The 17,401-nt window shown below is 58.6% G+C and overlaps 3 protein-coding genes across 9 annotated transcripts in view; 1 reads left to right on the top strand and 2 right to left on the bottom strand.

Moving 5' to 3' along the window:
* Window positions 1–550: 550 nt before the first annotated feature.
* HIRIP3 (HIRA interacting protein 3) lies at window positions 551–3,313 on the bottom strand. Of its 2 annotated transcripts, none has more exons than XM_011234889.3 (7): window positions 3,178–3,313; window positions 2,986–3,100; window positions 2,752–2,866; window positions 1,490–2,502; window positions 1,221–1,389; window positions 1,039–1,137; window positions 551–947 (listed from the first exon to the last, which is right to left on the bottom strand). In XM_011234889.3, the coding sequence occupies exons 1-7, from the start codon at window positions 3,240–3,242 to the stop codon at window positions 784–786; spliced, it is 1,740 nt and encodes a 579-aa protein (XP_011233191.1). In that variant the 5' UTR covers window positions 3,243–3,313; the 3' UTR covers window positions 551–783. The 2 variants fall into 2 exon arrangements, with proteins under 2 accessions (XP_011233191.1, XP_011233190.1); XM_011234888.3 differs by having other exon boundaries at window positions 2,980–3,100.
* A 583-nt stretch (window positions 3,314–3,896) lies between these two features.
* On the top strand, window positions 3,897–12,105 carry INO80E (INO80 complex subunit E). Of its 4 annotated transcripts, XM_019808032.2 has the most exons (8): window positions 3,897–4,032; window positions 4,188–4,258; window positions 4,472–4,524; window positions 6,946–7,024; window positions 7,122–7,233; window positions 7,610–7,726; window positions 10,841–10,933; window positions 11,505–11,640. In XM_019808032.2, the coding sequence occupies exons 1-7, from the start codon at window positions 3,952–3,954 to the stop codon at window positions 10,910–10,912; spliced, it is 585 nt and encodes a 194-aa protein (XP_019663591.1). In that variant the 5' UTR covers window positions 3,897–3,951; the 3' UTR covers window positions 10,913–10,933; window positions 11,505–11,640. The 4 variants fall into 4 exon arrangements, with proteins under 4 accessions (XP_019663591.1, XP_034526044.1, XP_034526045.1 ...); XM_034670153.1 differs by lacking the exon at window positions 10,841–10,933 and having other exon boundaries at window positions 11,505–12,105; XM_034670154.1 differs by lacking the exon at window positions 10,841–10,933 and having other exon boundaries at window positions 7,661–7,726; window positions 11,505–12,105.
* A 371-nt stretch (window positions 12,106–12,476) lies between these two features.
* Window positions 12,477–17,401, bottom strand: part of DOC2A (double C2 domain alpha) — a 5,245-nt gene continuing 320 nt past the window's right edge. For 2 of the 3 annotated variants that reach the window (XM_034670149.1, XM_034670148.1), the window contains exons 2-12: window positions 17,159–17,280; window positions 16,188–16,465; window positions 15,740–15,819; window positions 15,462–15,536; window positions 15,229–15,338; window positions 13,475–13,601; window positions 13,332–13,391; window positions 13,088–13,251; window positions 12,899–12,980; window positions 12,714–12,810; window positions 12,477–12,622 (exon numbers count right to left, since the gene is read on the bottom strand). In XM_034670149.1, the coding sequence (XP_034526040.1) occupies window positions 12,477–12,622; window positions 12,714–12,810; window positions 12,899–12,980; window positions 13,088–13,251; window positions 13,332–13,391; window positions 13,475–13,601; window positions 15,229–15,338; window positions 15,462–15,536; window positions 15,740–15,819; window positions 16,188–16,452 (1,206 nt within the window). In that variant the 5' untranslated portion in view covers window positions 16,453–16,465; window positions 17,159–17,280. Of the gene's footprint in view, window positions 12,623–12,713; window positions 12,811–12,898; window positions 12,981–13,087; window positions 13,252–13,331; window positions 13,392–13,474; window positions 13,602–15,228; window positions 15,339–15,461; window positions 15,537–15,739; window positions 15,820–16,187; window positions 16,466–17,126; window positions 17,369–17,401 lie in introns of those variants that run through there. The other variant, XM_034670150.1, reaches the window with a different exon arrangement.

Raw genomic sequence — 17,401 nt, forward strand, 5'->3', positions numbered from 1 at the left:
GTAGCCAGAGGCCTGAGGTACTCGGATTGGTCAGGTCTACGCCCTGCACCCACCCCTTTAAGGAGAAAAGAATTGGCCCAGGGACTAAGTGGCTGTTTCCAGAAGGGGAGAAGGAAGACGTAAACACCAGCTGTCCCCAAGTCATTTCATTATGTTTCTCACATTTTTCTTAAGGCCAGTTATTCAGACGCTCCTCCTAGCTAGGCATGAAACACAGTTTAAAACAGGATGATGAAGGCCTTGCTGGTCAGGCTGGAGGAGGGGGGGTAGGAGCCACACTCTTTTCTGATAGAGCCTGGTGGCAGACTGGATGGCAGGGTCTGGAAGTGGGGACTTCATTTGGAGAAGCTAGGGGAAATAAAAGGGAACCAGACTGGTGGGGACAGGGGCCACTCCTCACCTTCCTGGCTCAAAGTACAGGGAGGGAGGGTGGGGCTAGTTTTTTTTTTTTTAATTTAAGTAATCTCTACACCCCAAACTCAGGAACCCCAAGATCAAGAGTCACATGCTTCTCCATCTGAGCCAGCCAGGCACCCCAAGTGGGGACCAGTTTTGATGAGGTGATTCAAACTCCTTTATTGAGTCTTAAAAAATAAACCCCTGTAAACACCTTAAACTGAGAACGTGAGAAATAATAGAATCCGAACAACTTGTGTCCCTGGGGGGTGCAAAGTCTTCTTGGAAGAAAGCTGCTTCTGCTCTGCAGGCACAGATTGGAATGGGGGCTGTGGGTGCTGTATCTGCTTTCTGCATGTGGAAAGCCGCCTGGGGAAGGGCAGGAGCTCAGTTACTCTCTCCATCACTGCTAATGATGCCACGCATATGTGACCAGTCTGGGGGTGGGGCACGGGGCTGCTCATCCTCTGAGCCCAAAGTCCGGCGGTATAGCTCCCCTGGGGGGTCTGCTTCACCTGAAGGGTTCCAAGCCGTGCGTCTTCGAGGCCGGCCTGGGTTGGGGGGCAGAAAAAGCAGGAGATCAGTTGTTCGAGAAAAATCCAGAGATTTTTGTGTCTTGGAGAGTGGGAGGAAACCCCTCACCTGAACCACTGATGATGTTGGTAACGTCCAGGGAGGCCACCTCGGCCGCCTCCTCCCGCTGCTCCTTCAGGGCCCGGCACTTCTCTAAGGAAGGGTTACCTGGGGAAGAAAAGGCTGGTGATCCTCTCTTCCCCAGCAGCCCAGGCCCTCTCCTGCAGCCCCCAGGGCACACCCAGCCTCACCCTTCATGCCCAGGGCTTCCAGTTCTGCCCGGAGGACACTGAGGCGCTCCTTGTGTGAGCGGCAGGGGCCCAGCAGCTTCTTGTAGTTGCGATGGGCACCACAGGCCCGAATGTAACGCTTTAGCCTCATCACAGCTGGGTGGTCCTCACCGCGGCGACCAGAGCCAGCCTGTCCAGGAAAGACAGCAGCTGAAGGCCAAACCTTCTGGACTTGAGTCAGGGTCTCCCTCTTCCCTAAAGGTGGCCTCCCACCCCACTGTCACCCTCACCTTCCTGCCTTTGGGTTCCGGACTGCCATCTGTGGAAGAGGAGGAGGAGCTTCGTGTCCTGCCTTTCCTGGAGCTCTTCTTGAAAGAGTGGTTCTCCCTCTCCCCCTTAGGGCTTCCCCCTGCTTCACTGTCGCTCACCTCCCTCTCCGAGTCGCTTGCCTTATCACTGATACTGCCCACTTTGGCGGTCTTTCCAGTGCCTTCAGTAGTTGGTTTCACCTTTTTCCAGCTGTCTTCCTCATCCTCACTGCTTCCACTCTGCCTTTTCCCACCCTTCTGTGGGGTCCTGTCCTTTCTCTTCCTCTGCACCAGGGGCTCTTCGTCTTCCCCGCTGTTATCCCCACTGCCTGCTCTTGCTTTTTCCTTTTCTTCCTCTCTGTCCCCCGAGTCTCCCAGCAGTCTTGCTGCCCTGCTTTTCTGCTTACAGCTCCTCTCCTCCCAAGCTGACTTTTTCCCTCCATTGCCCCAGGCTCCAGCTTTCCAATTCTCCTCTTCCTCTCTGTTATCTTTCTTTTTGGCTAGGGTGTCCTCCTCCTCACTGTCCTTTTCACTTTCCTGGTGGCTTTTAGCTCCTTTCTTTCCCTCTGCCTTCTTTCTTGTCCTCTGGATAGGTTCCTCCTCACTGTCCTCACTCTCCTCCCTGGCCTGCTTCCTACTGGCTGAGGTTTTCCCTGGTGCCTGCTTATTCCTTGTCAGAGGTTCCTTCCTAATCCTGCCTTTAGACTCCTCCTCCTCTTCCTCATCTTCCTCACTGCTCTCTTCCTTTGAGACCTTACTTGTTCTGGCAGAGCCCTCTTCCTCCTCCTCACTGCTCTCCTTGGCCTCCACCTTCTCTAATCCAGTCTTTGCAGCCAGGTCCCTCTGCTGTTCTTCCTCATCACTGCTCTCCTCAACTGCTTTCTTTGAGACTCGCTTTGTACTCTCCTCCTCAGCTGGACTGACTTCTGCTGCCACCATCCCATTCTTTGCTGGGGGGCCAAAGCAGTCTGGACTGGAGGCTGCAGAGCCGGGCTCTGGAATGTGGAGAGAAAAGAAGGTTGGGAGGGGTTCCTCCTGTCCCTTCTCCTTCCAGTTGGGGGTTGGTTGCCTCTGGCAGATGGAGGGAAGGGCAACAGAAAACAGCTATCAATCAGATCCCCCACCCCACCTCCGTTCCTGGTTCCCAACTCACTGGCCTTGGGCCCTCATCCAATGCCTTGGGATATATAATACATGCACGGTAAATACCTTTTGAATGAACCGACTATGCAGAAGGCACTAACCTGACTCCGAATTGAAACGGAACCTTTTCCTCCCGGGGTCACTGCTGGGGGTGGGAGGCCTCTTTGCCTTCTTGGCAAGATCCAGCGTCTCTTCCCTGGCTTCTGCTTCATCCACCTGTGTGGGTGAGAGGGAAAAACGTGCACAAAGTTTGCGTTCCCTACCCCCTCCCAGGCCCCTCCTCCTCAGCAACAAACCCCGCCTCCAGTGGCCCAGGCTCGCGCCCACACCTGCACCTTCAGCAGCTCCTTCTCCACCAGCCGCTTCAGCGTCTGCTTCTCGTCAGGTTCCAGGTGGTCGCGGCCCGCGTGAGCCAAGAACCTCCGCCGCACGATGGAGTGCGTGAGCGTGCTGCGGAGACATGTGTCAAGACGGAGTCCCCGCCCCGCCCCTGCCCTTTCCAACCCCAACGACAGCCTCTAGTGCACCTGAGGTCCGGACGGCCTCGGAAGAAGCCACGGATGAACTCCTGCATCTCGTTCTCCCGCGCCATTTTGCTCCACCTAGGATTGGTGGCTCCCGCCTTTTTTTCTCTTCGGCCTCCGTCACCGCGTTTGACAGGAGCTTGCGCACTCGCAGGGTCGTGGCGCCGAGAGGGGAGGGACCGTTGGGGGTCGGTCGCGGGTCGCTTGGACCGAGAACTTTGCCAGACAAAACTTGCTTGCCTTAGGCAGTTGGAGGGGTTCGCGGCTCCTCCCTTAGGATCAGTTGTTCTTTAAAGTTCTCGTTAGAAACCGACTCGGCGCCGGCAGCCGTCGGGTGTAACGTAATCAACCCGCGACGCTGCCTCCGTCCGTGGTCACGGGCACTAGCTAGGCCGCTGTGATTTCGACAGACATATGAAAAAGGATATCCTCGCCTGAAGACTAGGAATCCCTGGAGGAAAGCCTTGTGGCTTGCGATTGCTAAGGACATCCAGAATCCGTGAAGGTACCTCCGCCGTCCGCCATCTTTATGACATCATCGCGTCGCTGCGACGCCATCTTCAGCGTAGCCCCTGGAAGCTACGTTCTTTTTCTGGTGTTCCTAAGAGGGCAGCGCTTGTGGTTAAGAGTCTTGGGCGCGGGGTACGCTGGGAGTTGTAGTCCCGGCGGACACAGCCTTACGGAGTCTCCGGAAGCGGAGGCGTGAGAGGCCAGGCTGTGCAGGCTCTGGGTAGCGGGACGCCCGACTACTGCTGGGCACTGCTCCCGGGGCAGGTCATGAACGGGCCGGCGGACGGCGAAGTGGACTACAAGAAGAAATACCGGAACCTGAAGCGGAAGCTCAAGTTCCTCATCTACGTGAGTGCTGGGGTGAGAGGTTGTGGGGGTTGAGGCCTGGCGCTGGTAGGACCTCAGTTTACCCACGTGTAAAGGGAGCGGAGTCAGCTGTCGCCGGGTTCCGGGCCCCTTTACGGATGGCCGTTGGCTCAGCGTCCACCTTGCCTGTTATATAGGAACACGAGTGCTTCCAGGAGGAGCTGAGGAAGGCGCAGAGGAAGTTGCTGAAGGTGTCCCGGGATAAGAGGTGGGACACGGTGGGGGGAGGGGGGAATGTCTGCGGGTGATGTGGCTCTTGTGGATCTACATTCGGACCCCATCCTTGGAATTGGGTCACAAATGCATGGCGCCTGGCTTGGGGCTGTTGCGAAGATCCAGCGGGCCAGCCAGAAGAGACAGGGTCCAGGAGGACATTGCTGAGATGGGAATAAACACTTGTTCTCCCCGCCTCTTCTCTTAGTTTCCTCCTAGACCGACTTCTGCAGTACGAGAACGTGGATGAAGATTCTTCTGGTGAGCAAGGACATGAAAAATTGGCGGAGGACGTGGCTCCTGGCACTTCAGCAATCTTCCTGGGCCCCTTCTTATAGGCTGCGGAGGCTGATAAAACCTCCGGTGGTTCTTAAATCTATTGCTCGCTCTCCACCTCTATCATTCTTTCACCCAAGCATTTATTGCTTTGCACAGGGGATACAGTGGAATTTGTGTCTGGCTGGAGGTGACGGGAAAACAAAGAAACTAGGATCTTAGATTTGAAAGGAATAAAATGAGGGTTTTATAGTAGTGATCAGAATAGAACAGGGGTTGATAAGCTTTTTTTGTAAAGGGCCAGATAAAAAATATTTCAGGCTTTGCAGAATTGTTGCAGCTACCCAGTTCTGCTGTTGTAGTGCAAAAGTAGCCATAGGTGATATGTAAATAAATGAGCATGGATGTGTTTCAATAAAACTTTATTTATGGACGCTGAAATTTGCATTCATGTGATTTTCACATGTCATAAGTAGTATTTTTCCTTTGAGTCCACCCCCGTCCCCACATTTAAAAACGTAAAAGCCGTTCTTAGTTTGCAGATGACCCAAAAGCAGATGACAGCATCAATAGCTCCAGAAAAGCCTTTCTTGAGAAGGAATGTTTGAGCTGGGACCTAGGTAAGAAGCAGAAACCAGTCTTGTGAAGATACAAGTGAGAGATTTCCAGGCAGAAGGAATGGCCAGTGCAGATGCCCTGACATGAGACGGGACCAGGTTGTCTGCAGAGCAAAAGGGCTGAAGCATGTAAAGCAGTGTTTCCAAACTCCACTCTGAGCACTGCTTATCGTGTCAGCCCAAGGTCCCACGGACATACTTGCTTATGAGACAACAGAATGAGACAACCTGAAGGTCGTCGTACATAATTTGTCCTGATGGTTTTTAGACTGCTTTTTTCTTTACCTTTTTTTTTTAAACTTAATTCTGGTTGCAAACCAATAAGTTGACTTCATGACCAATTAATGAGTTGAGACCCACAGTTTGAAAAAGTGCTAAGGTGGGCGTGGGTCCTCATAACCTATGACATATACGATCACCTGTCCCCATGGTGCCTTTAAACACTGGTCTGGAGCCAGGTCAGCAGACAACAGGCAGCCAGGCTACTTGGTTTTGTAAATAACGTTTTATTGGAACACACAACGGCTTAGTTTATGTATGACGGAATGGTAGGTGATGGATGAGGTCAGAGAAATAGGCAGGAGCCAGCTCACGCAGGCCAAGGCAAACCTTTTGGCTTTTAGTCTTGCTTCTCATTGCCTGCCTGTTCTTTCCCTGAGGTCTTCCAAGTAACTTCCTGTTTGAGGGGGACTTCAGGACAGGAGCCATGAGAAAAACAGCATGCTCATGGTCAGAGTGGGAAAAATCTTGAGGAGTGAGAGCCAGAGACGTAAGCCACCACTCGTATCCTGGAAAAGCCCACCGTCTGGTCAGGGAGACACCCACATATGACACATCTTAGCACAGTGTGAGGAGCGCCCTGACAAGTGAGAGCGGAGAGTTTTGGGGAGAGCCAGCAATTAACTGAGCCTGAGGGATTCTGGAAGACTTCTCAGAGAGGCGGTGTTTAATTTTACTTCTTAAAGGATCTGAGCGGAGAAACTGGGGACAGCCTATATCCCAGGTATCGGTTATTTGTTAAGTGAACAATGGGCCTTCTAGGTAGAAGTGCAGAACTGGGAGATAAATTTCTTTTTAGAGGAAATGATGTGAAGGAAGAGTACAGTTCCGTCAGGAGATCAGAAAGGTAGGTTGAGACCAGATTTAAGAAGCGCTCCGAATGCTTGCAGGCAGTAGGGGACATCACCAGGGAGGTTGGGATCAGCTTTCCCTATAGATCATTCTGGAGTTGGCATGGACAGTGGGTGGCAGGAGAGGTGAGATTGCTAAGCCGGCGATTTTGATGTTTTGGCCTGAGCTGGTGGTCGTTGGGATGTGGAGCACTGGATAAAGATAGGAGAGATGTGAAGGGTAGCTCTGCAGGACCCTGGACACAGGGAGTGGAGCAGAGGCAGGAGCTGAAGGCAGCTTAGGAGGCTCATAAAGGAGAGTGGGAGAATATGGTCAATGAGTCAGAGATGGGGGTTCAAGCCTCGATGACCTCATCTGGAAAGAGGACATGATGCCCTCACCTTCTTCCTTGGATGGTTATGAACATGGAGTGGTGGTGAGCCTTTCAGAGCCTAGCACCCAGTTAAGTGCTTGACAAACGTGTTACGAGGGAGGAGTCCAGGCAGGAAGTCAGTTGTAAAAGGATGTTTTAGGAAGCTGTGGGCTTCCCCAGAAGAACATGTATGTGCCAGCTGGGGGGTCAGATTCCCCGGGGCCCATCCATAGAATTGACATTGCACCTCGGGGGGGTAGGCCGGAGCCCTCCACCCTCCCTCTGACCAGCCCTCCCCACTCACAGACTCAGACGCCACTGCGTCTTCAGATAACAGCGAGACAGAGGGAACACCCAAGCTGTCGGACACGCCAGCCCCCAAGAGGTGAGAAGAAGCCATCCTTCTCTGGAAGTGGAGGTGGGCAAGGGCGCCTGGGCCTTGGAGCTGCCTCTGATCCTCTCCTCCCCTGTCCTTTATCCAGGAAGAGAAGCCCTCCGCTGGGGGGTGCCCCCTCCCCTTCCAGCCTCTCCCTGCCTCCTTCAACAGGGTTTCCCCTTCAGGCCTCCACGGCCCCCTCCCCGTACCTGAGCTCGGTGAGTTGCAGTCAAGGGTGGGAAGTGGTAACTGAACCGCCTGGGAGTAAGGTGGGCATCGTTGGGCAGATGGGCCTCGGGGAGGCTGGCCCAACTCTTGGGACATCTGTCTGGCTGTGGCCAGTAAGCATCCATTGGAGGGGTGTGAGTCGGGGCTGCCCACTTCTCTCTGGTGTAGGAATGGGGGACAGGCGTGACTGAGGAGAGCAGAGCTCAGGACACAGTCCTGCTGCTGTCCCTTCCCCTTCTGTTCTCAGGAGCCACACTCATCACCACCTCTTGTTTTTCCATTCCTTCTCCTGTTTGCGTTTCTTCCCTCCCCCCCCCACCCCATCCACTCCATTTCCCATCTCCATCCCCCCACTCCTGCCTGCAGCTGGCTTCCCCCCCCTACCCCCCATTCCCTTCTGACTACCTGGCACTGCAGCTGCCCGAGCCCAGCCCCCTGAGGCCCAAGCGGGAGAAACGGCCCCGCCTGCCCCGGAAACTCAAGGTACCCTGATGGGGGTTGTTAGGGAGGGGCCAGAACGGCAGGAGGACCTCCATCTGAGGGAGGCTCGAGACAGGGGCTGGGGCCTGTCCAAGAACTTCCAAGGATCGATTTGGGGCTGCTGGGGGCCCAGCCTAGGGCTAGGCACCGAGGGGTGGGTCAGAGACATCCTGGCCCACAGGCTTGGGGCACTCAGAACGAAGATTCATGGGGGCCAGGCTCATTGTTTGTGGTCTGTCATGCCAGGCAGCCCCAGAGGACGGGCAGAGTTGTGGGATCGGGAGTCAAGTGAAGACTACACCCGTTAAAAAACGGCATCACCTTGAGCAGTCCTCTCTGACCCTCTGGGGCTCTTCTTCTGTGTCTGTAAATGAGTGATCAAACCGCGTGTACCCAGCAAGTGTTTCCAGAGCACCTGCTGTGCCGCAGGCCCTGTTCTAGGTGCTGCAGGTGCACTAGCGAACAAAACACACACAAATCCCCGCCCCCATGGAGCTCCCATTCTAGCGAGAGAGGTGGGAGACAGACAAGATAAGCAGGTGCTTGTACCGAGAAACGGGGCCAGGTCCAGCGGGGGGCGGGGTGGGGGGGGGACTCCAGAGCAGATAGGGGCCGGTGTTCGGTCAGAGGCTTAAGAAATGAGAAGCGGCAGTGTGGCTCTCATTCTCGGGGAGAATGAGCTGTGCAGAGGCCCTGAGGAGGGCGTGTGTCCCACCTATTTGTGGACCAGGAAGGAGGCCGTTGTGGTGGGAGGCAGGGGAGGGGATGGAGGGTGGAGTGAGCAGGTTTGAGAAATAACGGAGGGCAAGATGGTGGTACACCTTCCGGGCGTTGTAGAGACTTTGCTTGTCCCGTGAGTGCAGTGGGGAGCAGTGGGAAGCCATTGCAGAAGGTCGGGCAGAGGGCAGTCTTCTCTGATTGACGGGACTCACTGCTGTGTGGAGAATGGACCCGGGAGGCGCTGGGTCAGGCTGGAAGGGGGGAGACCTCCGAGCAGGCTCTTGCCGTGAAGCAGGTAGAGCGGCTGGAAAGTGGCTCATGCCTCGATTTCAAGGACGGAGCCACGGGAAGACGGCGTGGGCTGTGGGAAAAAGTGAAGCCTGGGGGCAGCTCCAGGGTGTGGGGCCCAGCGACTGAAGAAGTGGGCTGGCCTCCCTCTGAGATGGGGAGGCCTGGGAGGAGCAGCCTTGGGTGGGAAGATGAGGAGTTCGGTTGGACCTGCTGAGATGCTGTCTGGAAATGCCAGCAAGACGACAGGAGAACTCGAGCCTGGGGCTTGTGGAGTGTGCGTTTTGAAGGCCTCAGGGTGCAGGCGGGTGCAATTGTCGGGGCAGAACGTGGGTGGAGAAGGGAAGAGGCCTGCGTGCTGAGCCCCAGAAGAGATGCAGGCACAGAAGGCCCCTTGGCCTTCCAGCTCCGAGTCAAAGTGGAATTGGGACTAGACGAGACAGCTTTCACTTTGGGTTGACTGGAGCCGGAGGCAAAATGGGAGGTCACGTTTGTGGTGGTTAGGATTGCGGGTTCTGGAGTTCAGATCCCAGCTCTGCCCCTTACCCTCTATATGACCTTGGCCCTTGAGCGTGAAAAGTGGGTAGATGATGGGTGATGATGCTGGCTGTGCACTCTACTCAGCAGGGTTTGGCCTCTGGCCTGTAGGGCAGGATGGTGCAGAAGGCCGCAGGTGGCGAAGCCTGGAGCGGCTGGGTAGAGGTGTGGCACAGGTGTGGTGTGACGCTGTGAGGCTTTCTGAGGTGCTCGGTCCTGACATAGAGGTGATGGGGGGCTGAGTTGTGGCATTGAGAAGAGAAAGGGTTGGTTGAGAGAGGCCCGGATCAATTGCTGTGATGGAGGAGGGGGTAAATCAGGGAAGGCTTCAAAGAAGAGGTAACATTTGAGCCCAGGGGAGGTGAGATTTGGAAATTGCAGGCTCAGCAAGAGTGGAAGGAAGACAGGGATGTGGCAGAAGTATTGTTTGGGCTGTGCAGGCGTGAGGAAGGGGAAGGACGGCGGAAAGAAACATAAGGTGAGGGGGGATCACAGAGGCCTGGGTGCCCAGAGCCAGGAGGTCCTTGTAAAGTGGTGGGGGGTCACTGAAGTTTCTGGGTGGCTTGGTCTGAGGAGACAGGGGACAGCCGTGAAGACAGGAGCAGGTCAGTGAAGGGCCTGGGCCTCAGTCAGGCGGAGAGGGTTTGAGCTTTCCACGCACTCCCCGTGTGACCTCCGGCAAGTCATTTCACCTTTTGAGCCTCAGCTTGCTTCTCTGTTCCGTAGGGTCGGTGTAGAATAAAGTGAGTTAAGGGAGAGAAAACACATAGCCCAGGACCTGGTCTCTAGTAAGCTGCGGATAAGCACGAGCTGCTCTGGGTCACACACAGGCCATTGAGGAAGGCCAGGCCGGGGTGGGACGTAGGGATTAGGGTGAGGGTCCAAAGATGGCAGTCAGAGGAGGGGGGCTGTCCTCATGGAGCTGGGCCTCCTGTCTGTCACCCGTCCTGGCCGAGTCCCGTACCCTGAGGCACTGACCAGGAGGTAAAAGCCCGCTCGGCCGACCACCACCCCCAGGACAGCACCGGGTCTGGGAGCTCCTGAAGAGGCAGATGGAAGGCTGTGAGGGCGGAAGGTGTGAAAGCAGTCCCTGTAAAGACACACATAAGCGCTTCCTGCCACTGCCACCTGGGGCCAGACGGGACCCTGCCCAGTGGGGACCAGCAGGCCTGTGCCTCAAAGTCTCCATTTGCAAGTCTCTGATTCCTCCTCTGGCCGGTGACTTCCCTTCCCCCCTTCCCCCTTCCCCCCCTTCCCTTCCAGGGTAGTTGAACGGACCGTTAATGGCAGCCACCTGGGACATAACAGGTGCTCAGTTTGGGCCCACAGGCAAAGCATGAGGCCCACGGAGCTCTCTGTGGAGGGGACTCCTGGTAGGGGCTGGGGGCTGGAGGGTTGGGCAGGACAGAGGCCACTTCCCAGCCTCAGAGGACAAAGCAAGCCTTTTGATAAATAGAGGACACTCCAGGTGGAGGGACTCCTGTTCTCGGGCATACTTTCCTGCCTGTCCCAAGGGCAGTGAGGAGCCTGTCCCTTGAGGGGAGGAATGACACGCTCAGGTTTGTGTTTTAGAGAGCTCACTCTGGCTGCAGTGTGGAGGAGGAGCTGGCTCTGGGAGAGGCTGAAGGCAGGGAGTCCAGTTAGGAGGCTGGTACCGTAGCCCAGGTGAGCTGAGAGGAGGGCCTGGCTTCGGCCATTGGCTGTGGGGATCCCAAGGAGGGGCCCATCCAAGATATAAGAGAAGCCTCACACGGTGGGGGGTGAAGACCTAGGACCCCCTCCACCTAACCAGTGAGTCCCGAAGTAGGGAGAGGAGGCCAGTGTTGGCAAGTGGGGTGTGAGGTGCCCAGAGGCGGGCAGGCAGGCGCTGCGGACTGACTGTGACAGGCTCTAAGTGCTTTCACCGGCGCAGCCAAGGTGCCTCCCCGGAGAGGGTGGGGCCCGGCCTTCCCCTCCTGGTTTCCTGTAAGACCCCCCCCCACCACCACCCTCATCACCGCCTCCATCACCACCCCTTACTTGCAGGCACTCGCTGGGTTGAGATTCAAGGGGCTGAGGTGGGGCAGGCCCCCCACCCCAATTCCAGCATTGGCTGGCCTGGATGTGTCCACTGGCCCTGCGTGAGCCTTCGCCCCCTTCCCTGTCCCCCAGAACTGCCTTAAGAGGCCCTGGCAGCCTTCTGGAGGTCCAGTACCTCCCTGACCAGCCCTCCCTGTGTTTCTTCCCCCTGCTGCAGATGGCGGTGGGACCCCCCGACTGCCCTGTGGGAGGGCCGCTGACCTTCCCGGGCCGGGGTTCTGGGGCCGGGGTGGGGGCAGCCCTGGCCCCACTGCCCCCACCCAAGATGCCTCCCCCCACGATCCTGAGCGCCGTCCCTCGGCAGATGTTCAGCGACGCGGGCAGCGGGGACGATGCCCTGGACGGGGATGATGACCTGGTGATCGACATCCCGGAGTGACCCCCTCTGTGGCCGAGCCCCCGCCCCATGCCCAACGCCAGCACACACGAGCCCCCAGCTTCCGCAGAGACGTTTATTGACGCCCAGTTGCCATGCGGCGGCCACTGACACAATCAGAAGAGGCGTAAACATGCACGAATGTCCCCTGGGAGGTGGGTCCCCAGGGGGAGGGCAGAGGCCCTGCCCTCCCATCTCGGCCCCATCCAGGGGACAGTTCTTTAAATGAGTGGCCGGGAGCATCTGCCACCTCTGGGAGAGGCAGAGAGCCTGCGGGGGCCCCCCATTTAAAAGGGCAGCTGTACAGGGCTAGGTTGGTTGGTTGGTTGGTTTTTAACGAAGATTCTGTATTAAAGGAGTGGCTCTTTTTTTGTTTTTTTTTTGTCCTCTTGTTTGGAGACATTCTCCTCCTCCGAACCCCCCCGAATCCGACCTCCTCCCTGTGGGCCGAGGGGGACGGGGCAGCCTGGAGAGGCAGGAGAGAGGAGCAGCAGCCCCCTGCGGGCGTGCCCAGGACGGGTGTTTGCATATTTGCATGGTAGCGAGTCAGGCAGGAGGAAGTTTGCATATGTGAATATAGATCTCCACGGTCCCTCACGAGAAGACAGACCCACAGTCACGCGGACTCTCACAAAATAAGACAGGTAGTGGGGGGCGGGGCATCCACCCCGTGTAAACGTGCAACACACTCGTGCGAAGGTTGGGTACTGGCCCCGGCCCCGCGGGGCCCACGCTGGGCAGGTGCCGTCCCGCTCAGGCTGAGGGCAGGGCACCGGCCGCGGGGGGCAGCTCGCTGGTCAGGGTGTGCCAGCGTTCCAGGGCTGCGTCTGGCTGCTGCAGACAGTCGCTCCAGTGCTTCCGGGCCTCGCCCCGGGCCCCGGGCCCCAGGGACACGCCACCTGAGAGGCAGCGAGAGGCAGGCACAGTCAGGGCCCATCTCTCTGCCAGCCTGTCCCCCCATCAGCCCCAGCTGTCAGGCTCCTCCCTCACCGATGAAGTCGTTGGATTTGCCGATGTCATAGTCCCAGACTGTGACTTCCAGAGTCTTGGTGGCCAGAGCAGAGAGCTCCATCTCGTAGAAGAAGTCCTGGGGCAGAGCAAGGCCACATCCTCCGTGAGGCCGTGCCCCAGCCCCAGCCCCCGCCCCCGTTGGTTCTGGGCCCTGCCCCGCTCACCTCATTGAATTCCGGATTGAGAGTCTTCTTCTTCACACACGTTTTGTGCTTGGATTTCTTGTCCACGTCAGGCCTCAGGTACCTGCAGAGGAGGGCGGGGTGGAGGAGCGGGGCAGTCAGGGACAGGGCAGGCCCCAGAGGAAGGCCGCGCAGAGGTCGGGCTCCCTGGGGAAGGGAGGGCGGCCTCACGTCTTGACGTAGGGGTCGGAGTAGCCGTTGACGTCCATGGCAGCCAGGTGGGCGCAGCGCACGATGCCCACCAGCAGCCCCCGGCGCCGGGAACTGTAGCTGAGGCTCAGCAGGATCCGCCCGCGCTCTTCCAGCAGCCCAGGCCCCTGCTCGGCCTGCTCCAGCTGTGGGGCAGACTCGGGGGTCAGCCTGCGTCCTCACCGCCGCCCCCCGCCCCTGACGTGGTCCCTGTGAGGTACCTCACCTCCTTCAGGTAACAGGAGATGCCCCTCAGTGCCGCCGACATGGAGGAGGGTGAAGCCAGCTGAGGGGACAGAGAGAAGGTTCTGGAAACCCGGCCTCGCTAGGGCCGCCCCCTGCCCAGCACCCCACCAGCCCCACACAGACCGGGACCTGGCGCTCAAGGCAGATGTTAAAATGTTTCTTCTGTGAAGGCTTGAGGCGGCGGAGGGGTACTCGGATCTCCCCGATAAATTCGTTGTGGCTCAGCTTGTCCTCATCACAGACGGAGATCCTGGCAGGGAACTGCAGGGTCAGGGCCCCCTGGCGTGCCTGAGCCTGCTCCGGTGGGGGAGAAATGTCCTCCAACCGAACCCTGAGCACCTGAAGCCAGTCGTAGCTCTGCCCTAAATTCTCCACGCCTCACCTGTCCCGCAGGCTGTGGGGTGAGCACCCAGCCTGGGGCGGGAGGAGGATACTGTGATTTGCCCCGTTCCTCCGTCCCTCCCTCTCCAGCTGCCCAGGCCGTCCCCGGCCTATCGGGACCTCACAAATCCTGAGGACCACCGCCGTCCACTGCCTCCATTCAGAGCCTGGGGGCGGGATCCAGCTAAACAGCATGCCCAGGGCCGGCACTGGTGGACATGGGTCACGGATTCAGTGTGCAAGGGGCTAGAAGCGCCTAGAGGAGCCTTGGGCTGTCGGACAAGATCCCACACCTCCCCTGGCACTCCCGGCCTTGTCTGCATGGAGCAGGGAACCAGCCTGGGAGAGTCCCATGAGCCTAGCAATTAAGAAATGACTGTTTTTAGGGATGCCTGAGGGGCTCAGTCAATTAAGCGTCTGCCTTCAGCTCAGGCCATGATCCCAGGGTCCTGGGGTCGAGTCCATGCTCAGCGGGGAGTCTCCTCCTCCCTCTCCCCCTGCTTATGTGCTCACGTTCTCTGTCTCTGACAAAATCTTATGATTGCCTTTAGTTCCGTTCGTCCCCTTCTGCAGCTCCGTGCGCTTCCTTCTGTCCTGACACTCTTGGGGAGCTCTGTCATGGAGAGGTTTCATTTCCCACCTCTGCCACCTATTAGCTACCTGTGTGACCTTGGCTGGGTCATTTAACCTCCCTATGCCTCAATTCCCTCTATGAAAGGGAGATAGGAGTACCCACTTCCTACAGCTGTTGGGATCAAGGCCAATAAAGGTAAAGGTGCACAGCGCAGGGCTAGCCACCAGCCAGCACTCAGCTACTCAGGCCTAGTGTGTGTGCATCTGAAAGATGGGCCAGGCTTCCTGGGGTCAGCCTCCCCCCCAGGTCGGCCTCACAGCAAGCAGACTGATCTCCAAAACCCAAGCCTGACCATGCCCCCACCCCAATGCCAGCCGTCCCCCAGCTTCCCCGTTGCCAAAAACACAGCTCAAGGCCTCACAAGCCTGGACTGTGCTGCCCTTCGGTCCGGTCAGGGACTACAGTCCCCACAGCTCCACCTCCTGGGATGATGGAGTAAGTTTCCTGTCCCTGAAGACTGCACTCCTTAGCACTGTCAGGGGGGCACAGGCAACAGAATGGGCAGACCTCTGCTACATAGGCCTGCCTCGTTGGGGGCTTTGAGGAGGGCTCTTGGCAACCAGAGAAAGCTTCTAGGAGGAGGCGGAGCAGGGAGCACTTTCCCTGGAAAGGTCAGGAGTCTGGAACCTGACCCGCCCACAGTGGGCACACATCTGTTGGAGCACATCTATTTGGAGAGCAGGAAAGCCGGGGAAACACTTTGGCCTGCTGCCAAAGGGGCTGGGGAGCCAGTGATTGTTCCTGAACACCTGAGAGGGGCTTAATGGGAGGCAGATCAACCAACCAAAGAAGGTGCCAGCGACAGCCCCCAGAGGAGGTGACCAGCTGGAGTCCTCAGTAACGGGGGGGATGGGGCCCTCACCTGAGCACCTTGTGGGTGATGTCATCATCCGTGATCCCACTGTACGTCAGATCCTCATTCCACACGGGATTCAGCGTGTTCCTCTGAGTCTTAGTTTTTAGCTTATTGGCCTGAGGTGTGGGGACGGGGGTTCTCAGTACATGCCCCCCCAAACCCATGGGGGCCGAAGGCAGGGGAAGGTTAGGGGGAGACCCACAAGCTGGGTCAGGCTGGTGGAGGGAAGAGGCCGTTACCTTGCAGGCCCCAGGCAGCAGATGTAACTTGACATAGGGGTCCGCCAGGCCGTTGAAATCCATGGGCTTGAGGCCCTGCAGGGGAGGGGAGGGGAGGGAAGAGGGCTGTACGCTTCCAGCCTCCCTCCCTGCCTCCCTCTGCAGCATGGATCCTCGGGGTGTGGAGAGTCAAGAAGAAGGGAGCTGGGGGATAGGGGTCGGGGGAGCAGGAGGGGTCCAACCTGGGGACCTGGAAACAGGCAAACAGGGCCAGGGCTTGGGAGGTAGGGAGCACCCACCTTGGCCCTGAGAATACTACAGTGCAGAGTGCAGGAGGCCTGGTCGTAGAGAAGGTCAAACTCCAACATGCCCAGGGCGGCTGGGAAAGAGGGAAGAGGGAGCCTGCGTCAGGGTGTAAGGACAGGTGTGTGTGCGTGAGACCAGTGGGCAGGCTGGCTGTTGCGCTGCTGGCCAAGGTGTGTGCGTGTCAGTGTCTGTCAGCCTGCGAGTGTGTGCGCGAGCGTCTGGGTCCCTGGCTGGGCCGCAACTGGGGCTGTGTGGGTGGTTGAGTGTCTCAGCAGAAATATTGAATATTGAGCCTTTCTGAAACTGTAATCTCCAAGCTGACTGCAGCCGTGGTGGCAGAGCCTGCCTCCCCCAACACGCCCAGCAGGGCCCCAGCCCCTCTCCACGGCCCCCCCGGGAAGCCCCCCTCAGCCCCTGGGCCCTCCCAGCCCCCAGACTCACTGGTATCATCCGAGTCGTAGCTGTCCACCTCAGCTCCATCCTCGGGTGTGGTAGCCCCAAGGAGGGCTGCAGGAGGGGCCAGGGCCAGGGGGGCCAGGTGAGCAGGGGCCTCCCTGAAATCCCTGCCCCCGCCTTCGGGTCCTGGTCCCCGGCGGGGGAAGTAGTCAGAGATCTGCCGGATGGGCCGGATGGGCCCGGGGCACACGTTGATGGCCATGTGCTCCTGGATGTTGATGGTCATGCGGTCGCCCCTGCGGCCCCTCATGTGGCACCCCTGGCTGCGGGAGGGAGGTCCAAGAGAGCATGAGCCCCAGGCAGACTCCTCTTACCTGCTGTCTGCTGACTGAGGGCCAGGCGGCACCCTCCCCAGTTGGTGGGGCCCTCCCTGGCTTCCCTTCCCAGGTGTCCAGGGAGAGGGTGGCCTGGACCACTGGCGGCCAGGCAGGAGGCCTGGGCCCTCCAGACCCCCGCTTTGCTGCACCGGGGCTGGGCTGCCAGCCCACTCCCCCAGATAGGTCCTGGCTCCACCTTGGCTGTGCCCACATACCTTTGGACAAGTCCCAATGCCATCTTCCCAGCTCCTGCCCCTCATCCTGGGATGCCGTCTGCCCCTGGGCCCTGCCTCCCTCCGAAGCAGCCCTGAAGACCCCCTCCTCTGTCTCTCTGAGGCTCTGTCCATCCCTCTGCACCAGGCAGCAGTCTGGTTCGGGTGTCACCCACCCCTCTAGGCTTTCATGGCCCACTGTCCCTTCATTCAGCCCCAGGATCTGCCTGCCTGCCTGCCTGGTCCCCCCCTACCCTGCAGCCCCACGCGGGGACCCCTGCCTCGGATGCCTCCTCCTGAGACTGGCTGTCCAAGAGGAGCCAGAAATTGCAGCCTCCAGGGAGCTAGACACCCCATCCATCCGCACACAGGCTACCACACACGCGCTCCCTCACCCTCACGTCCCCGGCGGCCCAGCCCTCTGCACCTGTGTCTGTGCCTCCAACAGGTGCCCAAGCACTGGGGGGGACGGCAGGTACAGGCTGGGCGGTGGCGGCTGGCGACTCCCGCGGCGGCCAGCGAGAAGAGCGCGGAGTCCGGCGCTGAGAGCTGAGAGGGAGGGAGGGAGAGCAGGAGAAAGTGCGGAGAGGAGGGGGTGAGCGAGGTGGAGGCGAGGAAGCAGCCGGCGCAGGCGGCGGGGGGCGGGGAGGGGCGGCCGGAGGCTGGGGAG

Source organism: Ailuropoda melanoleuca, chromosome 10 (genome assembly GCF_002007445.2).
Source record: "Ailuropoda melanoleuca isolate Jingjing chromosome 10, ASM200744v2, whole genome shotgun sequence".
In the NCBI taxonomy this organism is placed as follows: Eukaryota; Metazoa; Chordata; class Mammalia; order Carnivora; family Ursidae; genus Ailuropoda; species Ailuropoda melanoleuca.